The sequence below is a fragment of the Oxyura jamaicensis genome, chromosome 8, assembly GCF_011077185.1.
Source record: "Oxyura jamaicensis isolate SHBP4307 breed ruddy duck chromosome 8, BPBGC_Ojam_1.0, whole genome shotgun sequence".
Taxonomy (NCBI): domain Eukaryota; kingdom Metazoa; phylum Chordata; class Aves; order Anseriformes; family Anatidae; genus Oxyura; species Oxyura jamaicensis.
In genome coordinates this window covers 24,088,292-24,110,949 of record NC_048900.1, presented here as the reverse complement: position 1 = coordinate 24,110,949, position 22,658 = coordinate 24,088,292, and the positions used below count along the sequence as shown (strand labels likewise).

Here is a 22,658-nt window from a genome sequence, read left to right as displayed (position 1 = left end):
ATAACTTTTCCCCTGCACACACCTGTACCTTTTGGATCATCCTTCTTACCCTATTTGCATACAACTGTCTAGTCTTATTTAATGGGTGAGTTTTGTTGTGTCTACAGTAGCTAGCTACTGTTCTGCATAATACTCCCTTCAGTCCCTTAAGTATGCAAGTTTCTCTTGAAAATTTATTGTCATTTGCTCAAATATTAAACCAAGCAGTATGGTGTGGTGAAGAAAGAAGGCTAAAGAGTTTTTGTGATGTTGTACTTTGTCTCAAAAATGTCCCCTTCTTGTACTAAAGGATTAATAAAAGCCATACAGCTTTTGTTTGCAGTAGGAGTTTGTCCAAACTGGAAAATAAATTAATGTTGTAAAAACCAAACTGTGAGCCAGGTTAGCCATCCTAGTGTGAGCAACATGGCCACAGAGCACTGAGGATGCTGGTGTTCCCAAATGGAAGTCCTGACTTCTAATTCCAGAGGTGGGGGAGACCAAAAGAGCTATGAACATAAATTTGGAAAGTTTTTGTCTTTGAGAATTGTCCCAGCTATTGTGCTGATTGCCTCAGGTGTAAGCCACCTTTTAGTTTCTAATGATATACCTGTGTACTGTTCATTACAGGAAAGCAGCTTCAAATCTTTCTGAACGAGAAGAAAGTTGATAATTGGCTTTTTTCTGCTTTACATCTATCTCTGAACCTCCATCTGATAGTCATCTTGTCAAAACTGTCAAGACAAGTAAAAAGCAAACTGCCTTTTTAGCCCAAATAATATATTGTAAGCTTTCCAGTTAAACTTGAATATTTCATTCCTGGAAATGTGGATAAATCTGTAGTGTTCGGGCCAAGAAGGGCTCTTTATTCATTTTTTTCCACACGTGCATTCTGGTTAAGCTGTTCTGTTACACTGCAGAAAGTAACATCAACACTAATTTGTCTTGGCTAAAGCTGCCTGCCACAGTCCAGGGCAAGTTGCTTTCTCATGTCTGGAGATAATTCTGCTAACTCAGCATATTTAGCTGTCCCATGTCCACTTGGTGAATGTTATTTGCTGTTTACACCTGCTTTTATAAGAACCCTTGAGAAAACATGGGTAAATTTGGAGCTGGGGTTCTCTTCAGGTGAATAATGCTCATTGAGATCTCAAATCCTTGTACCAGTATCTTGGATCTTAAACATTCAAATGAAATTCTTGTGAGGACACGCTGTTTTGGCACACTTGTTACTCATGGCTGAGTCTGCCTGTACTTTCTGTGGGAACGACCTTGGTTGGAATAGCGATATTTCCCTTCTTGGCTGTATCCCAGAAGCATGGAAGGATACACACAGTTAAAAGTAACCAAATATTTTTCTGCTTCTTGCAGGGGGAGAGGTGATTTATTTACTTTTTTTTTGCAGAATACTGATTTCTATTTATGACCCTGTCAAACAAGTCCAGCATGATCTTGGATGATTCACTCAATCTCCCTCTGTTTCTCGGTCGTCTTAGTTGCAAAGTGAGACTAATAGTATGCACCTGCCTTGCTGCAGCATTGGAAAAGATTTCATTAATGCTTGTGAAATGTTCCTAGAACCAATGAAACACAAAGCATGGATGCCCACATTTTAGGGGCTTTGATTAAGCTCTTAAAGTGCAAAGGTTTTGGTTCTGGAAAATGAGAAGACTCCAGAATTGTAATGTCTGAATGCAAGATCTCAATCCCTAATTAAAGGTTACATGAAATTGTTATTTTGACCCAAGCTTCACTCTATTGACGCTGGGTGCCTAGCAATAAACTAAATAGCCATGTCATGCAGTGAAATGGTCTATCTGTTTGATAAGGTGTTGCATTCTTGTGACCTAAGGGGAACACAACACATCAGCAAACCTGTAACTAAAGCATGGATTTCTATGCGGGTGGGGAAAACAGAGAAGTAGCTGCTGGGCGTGATTACAATAGCCAGCATGGTGAGGATGTCAACTATTTATGCTCTCTAACTAACTGGGATTTGATGCAGGATAAAATTCCTCTTAAGATTTTTTTTTTTTTTTTCTTGATGCATTTAAATTCTGTTCTTTTTTTTTCCCATCTCCTACAGAAAAGTGTTTCTTCAGATTTTTGTTATGTGTAGTTTGTTAGAATGTGTTATTTTTGCCTCTGGCACTAGCATATGGATTTTTCTGTGTGACAAAATAGTAGTGTACTTAGGATTTTTTGTTCCACCTGTTGCTCAAGATCCCCAGTTTTAAATCCCACTTGTTAGTTGGAATTGTTTTCAGGCATCTACTGTGACACTTGATGATGTTACAAAAAATGTAAAAATTCAGCGTGTGAGCTGCATAATTTCAAGTGGCTGTCCAGATATCAGATCTTTCTTTTCTGTGGATTTTTCTATCACCTTGCATTGTGCTAAACAATAATGCTAATCCATTCAATCACCTTGAATATTTTGCTAATCTGTACTTATCCTTTGAAGCTATCTTCAGTATTTAGATAGGAAATGCAAGCTGAGACCAGGGAAATACAAAGTGATTGTGATGTTCTTTTTCTTTTGAAGGAAGAAGCATTTGATGTCATCTCTTAAACGCACATGCTTTCTGATTTCTTCTCATGTTATCAATAATCATAGACCATTTCTGTGCTCTGCTTTTGTTTAGGAGCTGTTACAGAGAAGGCTCCTGAATCTTGCTTACTTTCCTATGTGACAATGGTATTAGTATGTTTCTTTGCATGGCAATGACATTAGCATGTTATTTCTTGTATTTAAACTCCTTTTTGGGATGTTTTGCTCAGTGTTGTGGGGTGTCTTATGATTATGGATTTTACGATGGTGTGATTGATCTCATTTATGTACCTTTCATTCCATTTTTATCATATGTTTAGAAAACAGATGGAATAAATGGAAGGAAGTGCCTGCGTCCTTCATTCGAACAAAACGCGAGTTTGCATAAGTTAGAAACCATACAGGAATTTGGCCTAATTTTTGAAAGCATGTTTTGAAAAAGAAAATTATCCTCCTCCACCTGGATTTTCATCTTCCTTCTCATCATTTTGAATGCTGTTGCCAAAACTGCTTTCTCAACTTGAAAATCTTTCTGGAATTAAGTGGCTTCTGGATCTTGACAATGCAACATTTTGATGCATGTGTTTGTCACATCCTGATTAGATTGGTATAACTTCTGCTCTCTCAGGCCCCTCTCAAAACTCAATTCATAAAACAGAGTTTCATACAAGATGCTACCGCTAGGGTGATGAAACAGTGAAATTCAATCATACCACGCATAGGTTATCCATTTTCCAGAGGCTGATGGGAGAGATTGGATTTTCAGGGCTCTTCTGGGCTGTTTTGTTTTGTTTTTCTTTGTCTCTGTTCTTGTCTTCCGGGCTTCAATAAATTTTATTTCAAACTGAAGAAAGCCATTTTCATCTCCTCTTTTTTTCTGGCCGTGAAACTATTCTTTCCATGTGCTTCCATTACAAGTGAGCCACTTAATTTTGTAAGCCTTAGATTTGTTTACCTCTATATACGCTTTCAAGCACGTGCGTGGTCAGGGTGACCCATTTCACTACTGTCAAAGTTTGTTTTATTTGATTAATTCCGCCCTGTGAGTTTGAATGTGAATTTCAGATAGGGATACCACAGTGTTCTTGGCAGGCATTCAGGTCAAGCCAGTATAGAAGGGTGATTTGATTTTGAAAGTAGTGAATTGCTCTTTTCTCTACATGCCTCCAGTAATCCCATTTCATGAGCCTTAAGAACAAGTTGCCTTGAAATTTTGTCAGGAGGCAAGAACAAGAATCAGCTTCCAAACTACTCAAAGGTGGGAACACTAACTCCCCAAATCAAAGAACTACTTCAGTCCACAATGGAAGTCACAGCACTCAGATCCTAGTCTTAGCTTGAACAAACCAGGTATCAGCCCTGCAGAATAGTTTTCTGTCTTGTCTGTCAAATATGGAAGTACTTCAGTGCAAAATATAGCCGAAAGGACTAATTCCTGAACCGCATTGGGAAGATGACAGTGGGGTGGGTTGGGAACACAGGAAGGTTGGCAACACAATAACTTTATCATACAGAAGCAGTGGGCTTGGGTATAGTCTGAACTAGTATTTATTTTTGTTAGTGATTCTTCAAAACAAGCTTTCCATGGGCACTGGTGCTGAAGCAGTTACAATCAGTGCAGTGCATCGTTGCTTTTAATGCTGGGAGAACAGAGAAGCTAATGGGGGAGTCAGCTGGGGAGGTGGGCTTTCTTAGATTGTCTGCTTGCAGCTTAAAGGAGTGTCTATACAAATCTGGAACAGAAGAAAGCTCTCTCTCTAATCACTTCATGATCACCACAAGATCAGCTGGAAGGTGTAGAAATGGGACACCATCCGAGATGACTGTTTTGAATCTTGGTCCCGTGCCAGCTTGCATACAGGCAAAGGACAAATTTGTGAAAAATAACGGAGGGGGGAAATAAAAAATTATTTTAGGCTTTTCAGACTCATAAAGAGACTTAGCCGAGTGTAAGTTTTTTAGAAGCTCTTTCTGTTGCTTTCTCTAGAATCTGTTCACCCATTCTGAATTTTAACTCATATTTTCAAAAGGTCATGTTTGTTAAGGAGAAAGCCACATTTGACAGGGCTGCCTTTCTTATTTATTTATTTATTTAACAATCTGGGTGTAACAGCATACAAGAATTGCTGTTACAGCTCCTGTGAATGAAACAGGCAAGCTTCATCTTTTTTTCTAACTTTCTTAAGGTTATAAACAATTCTTAAAGTGTTCTCTTCGCTCCAGGCTCTCTAGTTCTCAGTCTCCCTGTGTGTCTAGAGGACACTGTCAATAACCTCCTTCCACTTCTATATTCTGAGGATGAATTGTTTCATGTTTGTTTATGCTAAGCTATGAAAGCTTGAAATTGAAATCTGTTTGCTCCTCCACTTCCCACTCATATATGTTCTCATTCATTGTACATTTTTGCTATAGGATTGTATCTCAAGGGTGACGAAGTGTGTTAAACTGCAAATATGCAAAAAGAAAAATAAATCAGTCTATAAGACTGTGAAGTCTGCTGTTCCACAGCCGGGTTCTCTGGTGTCTACTGAGGTAGGAACAGCAATTGAAACTTTCCCCATATTTGGGACTTTCATAGAATTATAGGAAAAAATATTTATATGGACCTCTGGAGATCTTTGTTCAGAGTCCCTTCTCAAAGCAAATCTAACTTCAGTGATACGTGTGTTACCAGGGGCTTTTTCCAGTCACATTTTGAAAATTGCTGTGGATAGAGTCTTTTTTTTTTTTTTTTTTTTTTTCATTTGTTTATTTTAAACATGGATTTTGTTACCTAATAAAGACTTACTTCATTGCATAACATTTTCTTCAGTTGAGATGTTCATGGGAGCACCCTTTCAGGCAAAAAGCCAAAAACTCCTTTCCAACTTTCCATGTGTCTGACATCTATACACGTCTGATTATCTGGGGGAAACTGTTTCTCATAGCATTGCCATGTCACTGTAGTTATCTCTAGTCCTTTTAGGCGTGTGCAGGGAGCCAGATGAGCAGAGCTCTGCCCTGGCTGGACTTGCACGAGAACTTTAATTGTTTCTCCCTCCTTAGACCTTTTTCCCCTTAGATGCACAAGGACACATACATTTTATGAGTATTGGTAATCCTCCTTACCATTATGTCCTTTTCTGTTAAACTGAGTTAAAATTAGCCATTGGGATTAGAAGTTAGAGGAGGGCGGGGTAGAGAACAGACAGACAAAATCACACCTTTGTGCATGCTCAGTTCTGTATGGGTTGCACAAATCTCATTTTCTAAAGAAGCCAGACTGAAAAGTAGCTCTTCTGTTGCTACAGTGTAGGTGTGACATGGAAAGGAAACTCTGAGAACAGTCAGTGGGGAAAGGCAAATAGAATTGGGTACTGCAGCGCACACAAGCATGTGAGCATTAGTAATTTTTAACCCCAAGATGATAGTGTACTATATTTCCTTCCACTCCTGTGGCATCTTACATTTCACAAGTAATAATCTTAAGAGAAATAGTAAATAAAAAACTTTGATAAAGTAATACTGGGTGTGTGTTCTACCTTCTCACTTTATTTTTTTTTTTTTTGAGTGACAGTCGACATTGAACTTAACAAATGTTCTCAACCATATTTTTTGATTTGCTAACATAATTTTAATATATCCATGCATGTTAGTGCTTTAATATTCATTAATAATTTGTCTGATTGAGTGGAGAGTTCACTAGAAAAATAGTATAGACCACAGTGCCAGAGAAATCCAGGTAGACTGAAGGATGCAGTCTTGTTTTGACAGTTTTGATGCTCTCTGCCTTCTTCAGTTACATTTGAAAGCAAAGGATCTCAGGATGAGAAGTATAAAGCCAGGTCCAGTGATGTGTCATAATTTTGTATTAAATGATCTCTTAAAGGATTACACAAGAAAATAAGATCAGTTCTGTATGGTAGGTTTAATTCAAGTAACTGCACTGACAAACTTTTCACTCATGTTCATATTTTTAAGTATCAGATGTTTTTGATCAAACAAGTTTGAGGTACAGGGTGCGATAACAAGTATGCTAAGGGTGGTGTCCACCTGACATCTCATGGTCTGCCTTTATGAAGGTTACCTGCAGATTTAGTTTGACATGGTATTTCATTTTGGGCTCTCTTTTTCAAATGTTGCTTGTCTTCAGTAATTATTGCATTCTTCTATACATTGCAGAAAATGGTATAATAATTTTCTATTAACTAATAGACAAAAATTGCTTTTCTGACCATTTTTTCCCAAAGTGCTTGTTTTGTAGGAATAACAATAGAAAAAGCAAATGCTCCAAATCCCTGAAGGTTTAATTTTTTTTCAGACTTAACATTCTCATCAGGATTCTCAAACTAATCTTTCATTGTACCATTAGTCATTGCAATGAGTTGTTTTCAGTGCTCTGGAATCAAAATGTGTACTTTCAGCTTGGCTCGGTATCAAATCACATTCTGCTGGTGTGTTGCAGTGATTGATAGAAGTTACAGTTTGAGTGCTTTTACACTCCCATTCTTCTGCATCGGGCAAGCATCTGTATCAGACAACTGACCCATATCTCATGAGTTGGCACCAAATCCCCTCATACATTGTTTTGAGTTAGTAAGAGGAGATGTCATGGAATATTATGAGAAATGTATCTTTGCCAGGTAGCTTGCCTTCTAGGGTGTATAGTGTGCTTAACTGACGGGACTAGTGGAAAATACGGAACCTAAGTGATACGAGGTAAAATTGGCAATGGAACAGAGACCACTGTGCAGTCATATAGTTTCTCCTTCTCTGTGTTGTTTGGGCTGAGGCAATACCACGCAGTGAAGCTCAGATGGTAAAACTCTGCCCCTTAAATTAAGAAGTGATTGGAAAAGATCTGAGCCTGATTTAACTTCCTTTGAAAGCATCTGGTCTTTTTGTTGATTGCAATCAGAGACAGATCAGGGCTTTATAGCTTGTCTGCCATCTTCTGAAATGTTATGTGACAAACAAGGCACTGGGATTATTTCTGTTATGAAATGTTTGTTATTTTATCATAGCAGTAATTATGGAAAGAATATTTGCACCATTCTCAGAGTTTCTGGTGGACTTTCCAAAGACAAATGCTCAGGTGTTTTGTTTTGTTTTTTAAATCGACTTGGCCACATTGTCCCTTTGCTAAATGCACAGCATTCGGCTGGCAGGTACTAAAACAACCTAATAGAGTAAGGTTAATGTGCTCTCTTTAATTAGACAGCAATACGTAACACACCCAGTGGGCCAGATGACCTTGAAAATTAAAGTGAGAATAGAGACACATTTGAGAGGAAAAAATCTTTACTTACAAGGATTTGTGTATAGAAGGGGCAAGAGGAAATATTCACTGATACATATATATGTAGCTGTGTGGGTATATAAATATATACATATATAAATAAAAACTCTGAGTTTCTCTCATAAAATGAGGCTGGGATATGTTATTGCTCTTACAAGTATTTCAGAAGCAAATGTTAAGTGAGAAGTAGTGCAGCCTTGTTGGAAGCGAATCTCCCTACAATTCAGGCTATGTCAGAAAACCTTCCTGAGATTCCATAAACCACTTAAACTCCATCTATAAAGCCTAATATATTCCCATTGCTATAGCACCAAAGTATTTCATAATCCTTCACATATTTCCTTTCAAAACACCATGGAGGGTCAGTAATATAATTATTTTTACAAGAGGAGAACTGAGACATTGCAATTTTTCCATAGGTTGCATAAAAGGTCTCCACAGTCTTATGTTATTGCCGTAAGTGAACCACTGGGTCATTTGCCCCCCCTTTGGAATATTATGGGGCCTGGGGTTTTGTTCAGGACTTTCCATACAGTTGTAAATTTTTCACGTAATAGGTGGCAAAGGGACTCTGTATAGGAATACCTGGCTAATGGATGTACCCATGACTCTAACTGTGGGTGAAAGTTAGGCTATAACTAGTGAAGCATGGGTAGGCTGCTTGCACACAATGGGTATGTGTTGAGTAATGCTGTGCAGAGACGATAAAGGGGCCTTCTCTTCTGCCAACTCAGAAATGGACGGATATTTATGTACCCAATTCAAAAAGCCATTTGCAAGCTGAGCTAGTTACAGACATGGCAAGACCGTGCAGGGATACAATCAATATCCTGGCTGTGTATGAGGGTGAGAAATACCTAAGTGTTAGAGCCTGTTAGCAAACAGTTATAAAAGGAAGCCAGGGATTGTGCTCTCTGGTGCTGGGCACTTAAGCCTTGCTAGGCAGTATTCAGCTAGCAGGTTTCCATCTCATCAGAACAGAGCACACCTTCCTAGTAGTTTGGGTATCAAGTCAAACTTGCACTTCTGGAGATCAGAGGAGAAGGCCTTTGAGATGCTGGAGATAGACTGCTTCTGGCTGAGTTCTGGCATGGACCTATTGAGGATGTGTGAGTACCAGCACTGCTTCAGCACAGGGGGTAGTTTGGGAGGCAAATAGTCTGACGAGCTGCAGTGTAGTGGAGTAATTGGAAAATGCTGTTCAGGAGAGAAAGGGCAAGATCAACCACTAAGTATGAGAGCACAGACAAGATAGAGGTCTTGGACAGAGTTCACTGCAGCAGTAAACTCCAAAGCCAAGCAAAATGGGTGAATAAAGGTATAACCAAAAGACACCTGAAACCCATATATAAACCATTAATAACTTAACATTTTATAGCAACCCTCACGTCTAACTATCCTAATTCCTAGACTTGACTGTTTCTAATATTCTAACGGCCTGTGTTGTCATTTCAGGTCAGATTTGGAGAAGAGTACAGTCAGCTTCAGCTCAAATCAGACTGTTAGATGGTGAATACATAACATGCTATATTAGGTGAAGTTCTCTTGAAAAAAAAAAAAAAAAAAAATCCTGTCTTTAGCCTCTCAGATACAGTGGTCCAAATTAGTGTGTGCCTTTTAACCAATTCACTGTATTCTGATTGCTCTTCTATGAACTGGGGACAATGTGGTTCCCTCTTGTACCAATGCAGTTGGGCAAATAAGTCCATCAGTGCTTATAAAGCAATTGTGTCCTGCCGTGCTAAGCACTTCAGAAAAGCAATGAGGAACTGAATAGCTGTCTTTGGAGGAGGCTTTGAGTAGCATGCAGGAGCCTAGGGCTGAATATAGAGCAATAAGGAAAAGACAAAATATTGAATAATCCACTCATTAATGAACGGTGTTTATCCTGTGTGTGGAATAAAGCAAGAACCCTGTGGAAAAGGACCCTGTGCTCTGGCAGTTGAAGACTGTGTCATAATAATGACATACACAGGGCTGAATGAAGGTTGTATGCATCTGCGCAGCTGTGGCACATCCAAATTCTAAGAGCACAGATTTGTGACATTAAGGTTGGCTCCTTTAACCACAGCTTTCGGTGTGTAATAGATCTGACAGTAACACCTGAACCATTTTGGGGGGCTGTTCATATAATACCAGTCTAGAGGGAACACGCTACTCCTTTCCTCTTGCCTGCAGTTGGTTTTAAGCAAGACTGCTGACTTCATCTGACAAGACCAATGTGAAATATGTATTGTAATGTGGGGAAATGTTGGTGTACAGCAGCTGGAGTGCTTGCTAATAACTGGGAGGTGTTGTGTGTCAGATAAGCTAAATAGTCTTAGGAAGGGGCAGAAGTGGGAATGAAAGCAGGACTCAAGATAAGCTGCGTCTTGGGAAATGCTTATGTGTGTGTTGTTTTCTGTGAACACCAGTGATGAGTTTATCTTATCCTCCCCGTCTGCCTTTCAGAAGGGAAACTTTTGGGGATGTTGTGCAGAAGATGTGAAATGTCAGGAAAACTGGGAAGGAGGACCTAGAGGAGTTTGGCCTGCTGACAGCCCTCAGAGAGCTGGGAGTTGGGTAAATTAATCACATGTGAAGTTGGAATTCTCCTTCTCAGATGCTACCAGGTTGTGATCCATGAATTGCAGGTGGTTTGTGGATTCTATTGGGAAAGAAAGTTTGTATATGCTGCACCGCAGTCTGTGCATATGAAATTTCTGAATGGTCAGCGTCCACAGTGGAAATTTTTGGGAATCCAAAAGGTGTGAAAAACTCTGCTGGTTTCTTCTCATTAAGTGAGCAATATGTTTGGTTTTGAAAAGGCCAAAAAATGAATCAGGTTTTAAAATGGAAGAACTGTAGGTGTTCTCAGTTACTTGCACCTGGGTATGCAAGATTGATGTGCCCGTGTGACTCAGCACCCAGCGGGGAGTCTCAGGAACACCGTCCTGGGGCAGGATGGGCGAGACCTGCCCCTGCAGAGTGGGCATGTGGAGAGACCAACCTGTGGGGCTGGACACACACTTCTTAGTGAAGGGTTTTGCTAAACTGTGACTTGTCTCCCTGGGGATGTGCTGGAAACTGTGTCCCTTGAAAAATGGAAAAGTGGGCTGGGCACACTGCTGCAGAATGTGCAGGAAGAGACGTGCAGTAATGATCAGCTCTTACTGTCTTACATCCCAGAAACACCTCAGGATTCTCCTATACGCTGGATGCGTTTTTATTTCCAGTGCTCTGCTTCATGCCCAGGAATCCTTCTGGCATTACTGAGGACCCAGGGTGTGTAGGGAGAGTAAAATACTGGAATTGAGATGTATCCTACAGATCAGAGAAGGGAGTCTGCCCGTGTCAGGTGGGGATGTGTATTCTCCTTGGTGCGTGTCTGTAGCGCCTATTACCAACTCTGAGAGATGCATGTATTCATCAGAAGGAGAAAATATCCCTTTGTGTTTATTCTTATTTAACATTGTTTACACAGAAAATGGAGAAACACATCTTTAACCGTCATGTACTATTTAAAATTATGTCAGTACACCATGCAGCGCTCATTCTGTAAACATCTACTCCACCATGTGGTCTCTGGTAGCTAATGCTGTTCTGCTCTGTATGGCCACTCGTGTTCTGCCTGGAGCACACTGCAGTGGTTATGTTAAATAGCCTTTGTGAAGGTTTCCAGAGCTCTAAATTAAAAATGCAGAAAGCTGGGAAGGGGGGAGAGAGCTGGGAGGGGGATTCTCTGTAACTGGAGTGTTAGAATGTCTTGCTACCTAATTGCCTTCGAACGTGTAGGCTTGAGTGAATCCTCTTTAATGAATAATAGGCAAATGCATAAATTGCAAACCCCAAGCACCCACATGATGAAATGCTCACTAATGAAGACTCTGACTTTGCCGACAACAGCAGGTGTAGAGTTGATTTGTAAAATGTCGTGAATATAACAGGTTTAAAATGATATATTTATTAAAAGAAACAAGTCTTCCATGTGTTCCTCTTGTATTCGCTCTCACACTGCACACCTACTCTTCCTGCGTGATATTGCAGGCTGCAGTCTCTCAGCAGTTCCTTGCTGTTACTCTTGCCTCGAAGTGCAACAATAGAGACCAATTACCCTCTGTCTCTGCTTGTATTGCAATAAGCCTGAGGTCCCCCCACTACCTTTTCAATTTCAAATCCTAACCCTGTCAGTAGTGCCATTTGTGGATTTGAACTCCCTGGCTTTGTGTGCAATATTATCTAGAGATTCACCTGGTACTGATCCAATGAACCAACGCAACCTTACAAAGCTGAAGGGAAGAGTGTAGAGTTTTCTTTGTATTAAATCATATGCCATGAAAAAGGATTTCTTTAACTCTTTTCCTCCATTATTCTCCATATCTCACCTTGTGGAAATGGGTCTGTTAGCAAGAGACTTGGACTCACACAGTAGAAAAAATGAACAGGGGAGGGAGAAGAGCCCAAGTGAAAGGAATACAGAGGTCCTGGAAGTTTCTGTAACTTGGAGGTTCCAGAAAGAAAATACACAGCTTGAAAGAATAGGAAGCAGCCCTAAAAATAAACCTAGCATAGGCCTTGGTGCTAAGCCTTCCTCATCTCTAGCAAGGAACAAGGATGTTTTCATTAAAGCAGCTGCATAGGAAGTCCTTAAAGCCCCTGTTGAGTTAAGCCCTCAGAAGCAAAGAGGTTCTGTCCAGATGATTGCCCAGCAAGCTGAATGCTGGTCTGAACATCTTTGGTTTTACTGAGTGGAGCTGGTAACCTCTTGAGATCTGGCTGTCTCCCAAGTAGGGAGGATAAATACTGCAAAATGTTTCAGTTTCCATTTCAATTTTGAAACTCATTTGCTTTGACTGAATTTGCACTGTGTTTATGTAAATTTGTAAACACTGTAATAAATTTATCTGCTGGTAGAATATAGAAATTTTAGAAAAAGGCTGAAGAACATTTGTGAAAAGAGAATTCTAATTCAACAAGTGTAGCAACAGAACCTGATTTAAATGTGTGTTGTCACAGAACAGGAACATAGTAAGTGGTATGTATACCTAGCAAACCCTAGCCATCACAATCCAATATTCACGTAATTGTTAACAGCTTAAATATTTTAAGATGTATGTCATTCTTTCGGGTCAGCAATGACTGATACAAAGCCCAGGTTTTCACAGAGTGAATGATGGCCACAATCAGGAGATAGCAGAAGTTTGCTGCTACATTTTTGTTGTTGTAGAAAACACACCTACACCTGATTCCACCTCTAACCTGTGATAGCCTGTGTGTGTCCTTCTTCTCTGGCTCCATGTCAGTACTACCATTAATAAGAGCACTCATGGGCCTGGACATCAAATGTAACGTACTGGAGTATTTTCTGGTGCCCTTACTCTAGAGATGTTCACTTCCTCCATCCCTTGCTAATTTTGGAAGCACTTTTGTCTTCTCTTGCACCTGTTGGAGTCTGTAATGTCTCTTGTTCTGGTCTCCTCCACATCACTTTTCAGAGATTCAAAGATTATTCTTAAACTGTCCTTTGATGGTTTTTAGGTGGGTTGTATTTTTTTCACCTTGTCAGTTTTGTACAGAACACTTTACTGCACGAAATAAACCTAATCTCAATAGGACAGATCTGGGGAATACTTAGTTATATGAGGAACAACACCGAGGCCACCTGCAGTCTAATTGAGAGAGCAAGCTGGTCTTAAATCCTGAAAGGTACTGTATTGTATTAGAACATAATTGTTTCCTATTGCAGAGCTTCTGTTTCCAGAACATACCTCTATTTCCCCTTTGCCTACCCAATGCTTGAAGCAGAAAGTAAACAGTTAAGCAATGGAAACAGCAAGCAATGTGTACTGGAAACGAACTATTTTGTGCTTGGTAGGGGGAATTAAAAAGCAGTGCAAAATGCAATTCTTAAGTTATCCTGTTCAAGTGCTTGCACTGGAGGTACTACCACGAGGGAGATCACATCATCTGGGAGCAAGAGAAAATAATGAGTGCAGCATCTGTAATAGGCATGTGGGAGACTCTTACTCTGTGTTTTGGTCATGTCCTGATATATGTGAGCTTAGGGAGAAAGCTCTACATGTAAAAGAGTCAATAATCAAATCTGAAGTACCAAGGAACACAACTTGATGTTTCCTTAGAGAGACCACAAGTTTGCAACAGATGAATAAAGAAAGGGAAAAAAAAAAAAGAAAAAAAAAAAAAGAGAGAGAGAGAGAGACTTAAAGGAGGAAAAAATATTACATTGTTCCCAGACTGGAAAGTAATACTAATGCCTCCATCAGAAATTGAATTAATTGTTCTTACATTGATAAAGATGTGATATATCACATCAAAGACTAGCTAAATAATATTTGGAAATTAATTTGGGATCCTATTAAATAGAACTCAGAGGAGCTTCCCAAATGAATATCTTGTTTGTCAAGCATTGCTTCTTTGTGTTTATGAAGTCTTCTTGAGTGAAGACAACGATTTTCAACTATTCTTCTTGCTTGAAATGAACTATTAGATTCTGCACTAACCAGAGATTCGTGGCAAATTTAGATACTGCAAACTGCAATGCCTTGGTATCTTCCATAAATTAGGTATTGCTTACTTCTGTTCCCTATAGGAATGACTTATACAACGTTATCCAAGAAGTCCCAAGTCCCAAATACAATATTGACAACCCATGTATGAATGTAAAGTTTGCTTTTGGTGTTCTGTAGCTTGCCCACTTTAATGTGCTTTGGAGAGCAATATAATGGAATAAAAATACACTTGCTTTTTATAATGTTATTAGTTTGAAATAAAATAAAACAAATGTAAATGGGACACTTCATCCATAAGGGGGTATGAACTGAGGTTCTGATCTGTTAACAAACTTGTCCTGCAGAGTGAGCTTGCCATTTGTTTGATATTGTTCCAAAATGCAGTAAGACTTACGATGATGACCAGTCTCTGTATGTTAATTGAAAACCATGTTCCTGTGATTCTGTTCTTACACGGGTTTTATCCCAGTGTAATTCCACCTACGTCTATGAAAGTACCTCTGATTTTATATCAATGTCTGTGAGATCAGAAGAAGGTAGGATTAGCTGAGCCAACTGGAAAGATTTTATATTAAGACCAAAAAAGGGGAGTGGGGGAGAAATCTTCTCTAATGTGCTTTGCTTTATCATGAGCTGGAGACAACAGTCATGATTGTCTGTGGAATTGTTGGGGTGTCCGGAGAAGAAGCACAGCTGTTCTCTAGACAAGCAGACTGGTGATGACCAAGACAAGGTAGTGGCATTCTCCACGCTTTCTCCACCGCATCTCTGGTTTCATCCCCTCACTTTTCTGAGCATTTCACCTGTCTCTAGCTTTTATTTGGGATTGATATTCACAGTCATTTATTTCGACTGCTAGAGAAGTGGAAGCATTTTCATTTCCTTTTGCCAGTTAAACTTATAGTTTTTGGTCTCTAGATTCTTAGAATTTTTGTTGAATGATAGTGCCACTGGAGTAAGTCTCTGTTGTTTACATAGGTGTGTTTAAAAGATTAAGGCTGAACAGACATTCTCATAATAGACCAGGGATCAATGAAAGCTCTTGTTTTCTCAAGAAGATTTAAGGCTTAACAAAGAAGTTGATTTTTTTTTGTTTGTTTGCTTGTATTATATAGAAAGTTGCATTTCTGTCTGAGCTTTTATTATTTCTGTGGACTTTGTATGGCCTTTCATAGAATTCCTGAGCTGATTTCAGGTCTCAGTTCCTGAAGTGGGAGTTGCAGTTCCTGAAGTTTGAGCTTCACTGGTCCCAAACTCGGACGGAGACAGTAGAAGGGATTTAACTCCCAGGTTGTATCAGTGGCCAGAGATTGTCTAGGTGATCTCTGCAGTAGGCAAGGGAAATGATTTTCCCCTCATATCAGTGCCTCCTCTAGATTTTTAATTTCTCGTGCATTCACCCTGCCACCAGTACACTGAGTTTTAATGGGGCTTCACTCGGAAGGGAATATTACTCCATGGGACCGAGGGCAGCTGAATCAAATGTAATGCAGCATGCTACGAGGGAGATGAGCCAGGACAGGAAGGAGAAGCCAAAGTGACATGCATGTTTCATTGACCACAAGATCTGATGGCCAAAAAACGTTTTAACTTAGCGTCTTGGCTGGCTAATTTTCTCATAGGCAATTGCAGGAGGGAAAGAGACTGAGGCCCTGGGTTAGCGAACAGTTGCATTCATGCTTTAAATCCTTTAAGCACATACTTAATGGCCATTGATTTCAATGCTCTTAACAGCTTTGCTGAGTCAAGGCCTGACTGAGGGCAAAGTAAAGGCCTGGTGATGCAGTGCATGAATTATTCTCATAGCTTTAGACCCCCAGCTGCAGCTCTGAAGAGACTTGAACCTCAAGGGCCAGGCAGGCTCTTCCAGCACCAGTGTGGCAAGCTGGTGAAAGGCGAAGGACAGAGGGAATATCTGTGTTGTGCATGGGAAGAAGGCTGAATGACCAAAAATGTAGATATTCCACAGATATTGGCTGCTCGTGTTATTTCTAACAGTGGCTGTTGCTCCAGGCTTTCCTTGTCCTCAGGGGAGAATTTATTATTATTATTATTTTTTCTTTTTTCTTTTTTTTCCTGTAAGAATAACTTATTCAATAAGAATAACTTATGCAGCTGCAGAATACAGCCCTAAATCTACATCTGAAGCCAGGAGGGGCTGCAGCCCATATATGTCCTTTGTGTTGTGTTTTTGTGTGTTTGCAGGTGCTCCCTGATGGGGTTCGATTTAAACCGGCACTGGGCAAATCCATCTCCATGGGCTCATCCCACCCTGCACGGAGTAAAACAGCTCATCATTGAGATGTACAACAACCCGGTGAGTGGGGAGAAGTAACTCCAGAACAGCCGCTCAGCTAAGGTACTCTTTGTCTCCTCCTGTGGGGTTGTGCAAGCTGCCAGCAACTCTGACGTGGCTTAATCCAGTGGCAAACCAAAATAAGAGAGAAGCAAGCAAACACCACCCCCACTGCATGAGATCAGGGAACACCTGAAGTGCCTTTTGTTGCAGGAAGTATCGGAGTGGAGAGAGTAAGTGAAATGAAGTTCAGCTCAGATTAAATATGAAATAATGCTGAAAGCAGGGCCTAAATTCAATCGAGCTGCTCTCGTGATGTCCTGAGCTGGATTTGAAACAGCAGGCCCCCCAAATTGAATTACTGAATGGCATTGATGCTTAATCCAGAGCTCCAGCAGGGGTTGCTATGTAGCGTGCAGAGCAGGAGGAGGATAATATTTGCAAATATTATATAAATACGCACGCACACATTCGTGCTCACTCAGAAGCAGAGGTGTTCTTGAAGGTGAAATCTTAGCTAATCAGAGGAGATGGATTGCAGGGAATATGGAGAAGAGGAGTGGGAGGGAGGCAGACAGCTATTGAATGTTTGACATCAAAGTGCAGAAGGATTATTGAATGTGGCACCTAAGGAAAAACTGCTGAACAAAGATGGAGATGGGTAGGAAAAAATCACTACCAAAAAAATAAGAGGAGATTTTATAGCTTATTATTTTTTTCTTTGTGGAATTCCTGAAATTTGTCCTTTCTGTATGCCTCACATTATGGAAATAGCATTTGAATCTTTAATTCCCCATTTTCTTTTTTTTCTTTTTTCTTTCAGTTAATGTATTAAAAAAAAAAAAAAAAAGGAAAAAAAAAAAAAGGACCTGGTTTGCCTTGTTAATAAAGAGAATAATTCTTGCTGCTGGCTACATTATATACAGAATAAGAGCTTTTTTAGTTTAACTCCTGATTCTGCCAGTACATCTTAATTGAACCTTTTATATTCCAGATAGTAGTAATACCTGTACAGAAGGGGTTTTAGGCACAAAAATGGTAAGTTTATAGGTAGGAATCTACCCCATATTTAGGACACTATTGTATGTAAAATATTTTCTAAGATCACCAATTGTTTGGCTCACATTTTCTTCTGTTCTGTTTGTGCAGCACCTAGAATTGTGCTTGTGACTACGGCTCTTAATATATCTTATATTAGAGTGGTGATGATGGACAGTAAAGAAAGGAGCATTCCAGCTAGTTTGGTCTTTCTTTTATTTTCTTCTCCAAAGAACAAGATAATTTTCTTCTTGAAGATGGAAAGAGCATGCAGGTTCTTTTGTCTGAGCAGATTTTTTTTGTTTGTTGTTTTGTTTTCCAGGGACAAAGAGGTCCTTAAACATTACAAGAAGGTTGGGTGTAGGGAAAATCCTATAACTAGTAAAGCAACACAGCACTATTAAAAGTCACTGTCAGTAAAATAAAGCTATTCTTGGGAGAAAAATTCTTTTCAGGTTTGTCCCATTCTAACAAAGCTTTGAAAACTCTGGTAGTTTCCTGTTTCCCTGTGTGCAAAGAATAAATTTATTTGCTGTGTTAGCTGAAATGAAAAATCAAAAAAAAATGTCCGGTCAGAGTTGTTATGAAATGGAAATCTTTTTCTCCTCAATTTCTGTCTCCCACCCCTCTCCAGTGATCAACCTGAGATGAACCAGTTTCAGTTCATTTCCTTCTGAGGGAAAGAAAAGGAGCCTTTCAAACACAAATGTAACATTTCATTTTCAGGGTTATTTAATTTTTTTTAAATGCAATTTAGGATTCTTTTTTGTATTAAACTACTAGCAAAGTTCAGATGTCTCTTCAGAGTTTCATTTCTCAGTGAATTATCTACTCACCAAAAAAAACTGTTGTCTGGTTTTATGATCCCCTAGTCAATACCAACCATTCTGTCAGTTTGAGACAGACAGCAATATAAGTTTTTTTGTTGTTGTTGTTTTCTTTTCTTTTTTCCAGACAATATCATATTCTTAGTCCCTCTGATCCCAGTTATATTTGTATGAAAAGACCACATCCGAAGTTCTGGGACAAAAGGGGAAAACGTGCCAGAGGCCTCTGAGAGAGGGCATGGGGCTGTACATGCGCCATCCTGCTTTAATAGTGGCTGTTTTTTTAAAGTACTTGAGATAAAAACCTTTTCTCTCCTCCTGTCAGGGCCAGAAGAGAAACCTGCTTTGAATCACTTCAGACTGCTAAAATTTTAAGTGCTGCCCAGGCATAGAGTGTAACTTTTAGATGAGTAGCACATGATAGAGGGCTGGCTGCGTGCATAGGTGAACCAGTAGCAAGGGAGCTGTTGTTGAACTGTGATGGATCAGGGAATATACATCTGAAAAGGTTTGTCCTGCCACCCTCTCCTCACCTGAAGTCTCCCCACACTGGGGGATATGAAATGAAATAAAATGCAAAGTAATGACGCCTGCAAAATATTGGAATTAAATATAACCTCCATCTCTCCCCCTCCAGACAAGATCTCTCTTGAGGAGCTGCCCAGAGGAGACTGGGTTGTTTAAAGCAGAGGAAGTTTAGCTTCATGTTGCTGTTCCAGAGTGGCTTGGTGCAAGCCCTTTAGATGTATTCATTCCCTTTAAATCATTTAAGGAAAATTAGCTGCCATAAGAGCATAAAACCACATTTTAAGTGTTACTGTATAGGAGGATTTTTCTGCTGCTGCTGCAGTAGGGAAGATAAGCTGATTCCTTTGAAAAAAGTTCATTCCAGAGGGGGGAGGATGACTGACACAGAAATAAGTTAAGTGGGTATGAGGCACGCACACAATGCTATAGCGACAGTGATTCCATCATTGAATGATCCAAGGCTAAGTGTTTACTGTAGTTACTGTATAAAAATAAACCAATGCATCTGTGGTTCTCTTTTGTTCTTCTGGGCTTTACACTGATGCTTATTTAAAGAGTTTTAAATTCCATAATGACCATATCTTTAGGGGGAAGTGGATGGGTGAGGACACTGGAGATCAAAAACTTCCCATGTTTCTCTGTCATTGATTTTGAAACAATCACTTCTGATAGTAAGTCGTTGTCACTGTGTTGGCCTACATGAATTGGGGGGTATTGTCAGCTCTGAATCTAGTCAGTACTACAGGTGAGACTGAAGTGACAGATTTACTCTTCTACATCTTGAAATGTTGGCTGAAGATTCTTGATCAGTACAACAGGATTTAAACACATGAACCATCTTGCTGACTTCAACAGTGTTCCTTGTGTCCTTATGGTGAGGCAGGATATGTTTTGGATAGGTGGTTGAGTGCTCAGCAATGGCAAGCTCAGAATATGGATGGTTTATGGAAATCAAACAGTGCTTACCTCTGGGATAACATGAAGCCTCCGAGACAGAGAGCAGTAGAACTGCTTGTTTGGCTTCATGTGGCCATACAGCACCTATCCTGAGGAGCAACTGAGCTCTTTAAAAAAGATTTAACGAGTGGATTTAGGTAGCGTGTTCAGTGTTGGCTTAGTCCCCTTGAGTGTGTACATTGCGATGTTGTCTTTAACCACAGGGGCTCATGTTATTCTCTTGTTCAGCCTTTTGCCTCCCTGAATTCTCCAAATGGAAAACTTTCACACAGTACGCAGCTATTCAGAGTTTTGTTTTAGCTTGTGTTCATTGTGGAGCCCTGTCCTGTATTTACTGTGTGCTATTCAGATCCTGAATAGAGGATAGGATTGTTAATCTCCTTGTGGGCTTTTTATGTTGCTTATTGCTATACCATGAGAGCATTTCAGAAAAATTAATTATTTTTCGTGGCACCTCTGTAAGAGACAATTACATTATCCTTGTATGAATTGGGAACAGAGGCAGAGACAGTTATGGCATAAGTATCTACTCATTTGAGATAGATAATTTAAGTTGACTGGGACCAGATTAGTTTCTTGTCATTCACCTGTTTTCCATTGCCTGTTGTCATTGAAGCTGGAGTCCTACATGCAAGTGTTTCTTGTATTAGACAGCATTCACCTTGTGCCCTGAAGGAGCTGGAGACCTAACTGGGGGAGAGGGACCAACACCTAACCTGATGTGTGCTCATTAATTATCGCCGCCTTTGTTATGCACACATACACCAAAGTCTTCAATTATTTTTGCACAGACAACTTTACACTTCCCATTCCTTACTTTGGAGTGTTGCAGCCTTTGCAAACTTTTAATACAATTCCAAGTGAAAGCTTTCCTTGTTTCAAAACCAAAACACACAGCTGAAACGTAGCCCCAGCATGCTGGAGTCTGAGTCATCCTCTGGGCTGGAACCACTCTATCCACCCCACAGACACCTGTCACATGGGCTGATGAATTAACTGATGGCAATCTACTATTGCTGTGCACTGGCATGAGGGAGGGAAAGAGATGTTTTGCCTGTGGGCTTTGTGGGTGTCTGCTGACAACAGTTAATAATAAGGGATGAGTAAACATAACACTGCAGACTTGGGGCTGGCTTTTAAGACTGAATAGCAACTTTTCTGGGTTTGAGAGCTTTAAGATCCCATGTACTGGCATCTTTCAAAGATACAGTTCAGTTGTTAGTGCTTGACATAGGCATTCAGTCACCACTGCCCTTCTGCATACAGCTCTCACTGACTAGCATTGTCTCCTTTCTGTTTAGACTGGTGGCAGTCGCTGCTGTTGTTAAGCAACTCTTCTCCTAGGCTTTCCATAGCTACATCTATAATGTACTGTCAAGAAAGGCAGTTTTGACTGTGCAGGATCAGTGTTCAAATTGTAGAGATGCTAGGGGAGTGTTACGTGTGCTGAAGATCCAACCCCAAATGTTCTTTGTTATCTTGAACTTTTGTTGGGGTGAAAATCAGAATTTTTGTTTTTCTAGTGACCCTGGTTATAAAGGCGGTGACATATTTTGAGGGAAATGTTCTGATTCCATGGAAAGCTAGGTCACAAAATGAAAGCTTAGAAACATTTAGCTGATACTTTACAGCTTGCAACTATCCCTAATGGCAACACCACTTTAGTGAACTCTCATCCTCTCTGCCCCTGGCAGTGCTACATCCTTCACCAGACAACTCTGCATTAAGAGGGGAGGAAAAAAAAATATAATAATAAAAAAATGGTATCTTAGATGTATATACTTTGCTGGAGTGTGACATAAAATTTCCTTTTGTCAGCCCTTCAAATTGTGTCAGTCTTAGAGGCTCTACTTCCACTCATCTCGTGAAATGATGTTATTAGTATTATCATCAATGTGATACTGGATAGTTGACAAAGTATAATAACAGATTTTTGCAAGAGTTTCATATCAAAATTGCACACTTAGGCTTCTTATACTATAAGCCCACAAGTACTATTATCTAATCTAACATTGGAATGACTGGAAGCAATTGTTTTCTGCTCAAAAATTCTTTTTCCCTCATCATCTTCCCTGGTCCTGTTATGAATTGGAGCAACAAAGTGGAATATATTTCACTGCAAAATTATAAGCTGACTCTCATTCCAGCTGAAGCCAGTTTGGATGTTAATAAACGTTTGGACAGGCTGTGGGTTAAGGCTTGGTATTGCTCAGAAATCACTAAGAGCCAAACAAATCAGCTGAGGTCTGTATCATCTGGTATATGGAGTCATAACAGATTAACAAAGTGTAATGAGATCTGTAGCATAACACGCTACCTGGCTCCATTTTGCTGTTAGCAGAGCCTTTAGACTTCCTTCCCTAGCTAAACAACACAATGGTAATGAATAATCATTGTTAACTCAATATTGAATTGTAACAGCCTACTAAGAGGCAACATTCAGTCCATCAGACATCCTGGGTTGTCATTTGTACCTGATGGTTTTCACTCAGGCATCAAATTATCTGTCATCAGGCATCAATTTTCACCAATAAATTAATATTCTGCATGTTATTCTGAGCTGTTCACAGGCAGAATGGCCAACATGCTGCCTCTTATTTCTCTACTTATGAAACTAGAGATGCTACCTCTTCTTATGCAGTGTGTGTTCAACTAGGATAACCCTGTGGCTGCTTTCTGTGACGTTTGTGCCACT

General features: G+C 39.8%; 1 protein-coding gene across 4 annotated transcripts in view; it reads left to right on the top strand.

Annotated features, from left to right (window-relative positions):
• BEND5 (BEN domain containing 5) overlaps positions 1–22,658 on the top strand; it is a 921,457-nt gene that overhangs the window by 748,051 nt on the left and 150,748 nt on the right. For all 4 annotated transcript variants that reach the window (XM_035333426.1, XM_035333424.1, XM_035333425.1 and 1 more), the window contains one exon: positions 16,523–16,634. In XM_035333426.1, coding sequence (XP_035189317.1) covers positions 16,523–16,634 — 112 coding nt within the window. The remainder of the gene's footprint in view (positions 1–16,522; positions 16,635–22,658) is intronic.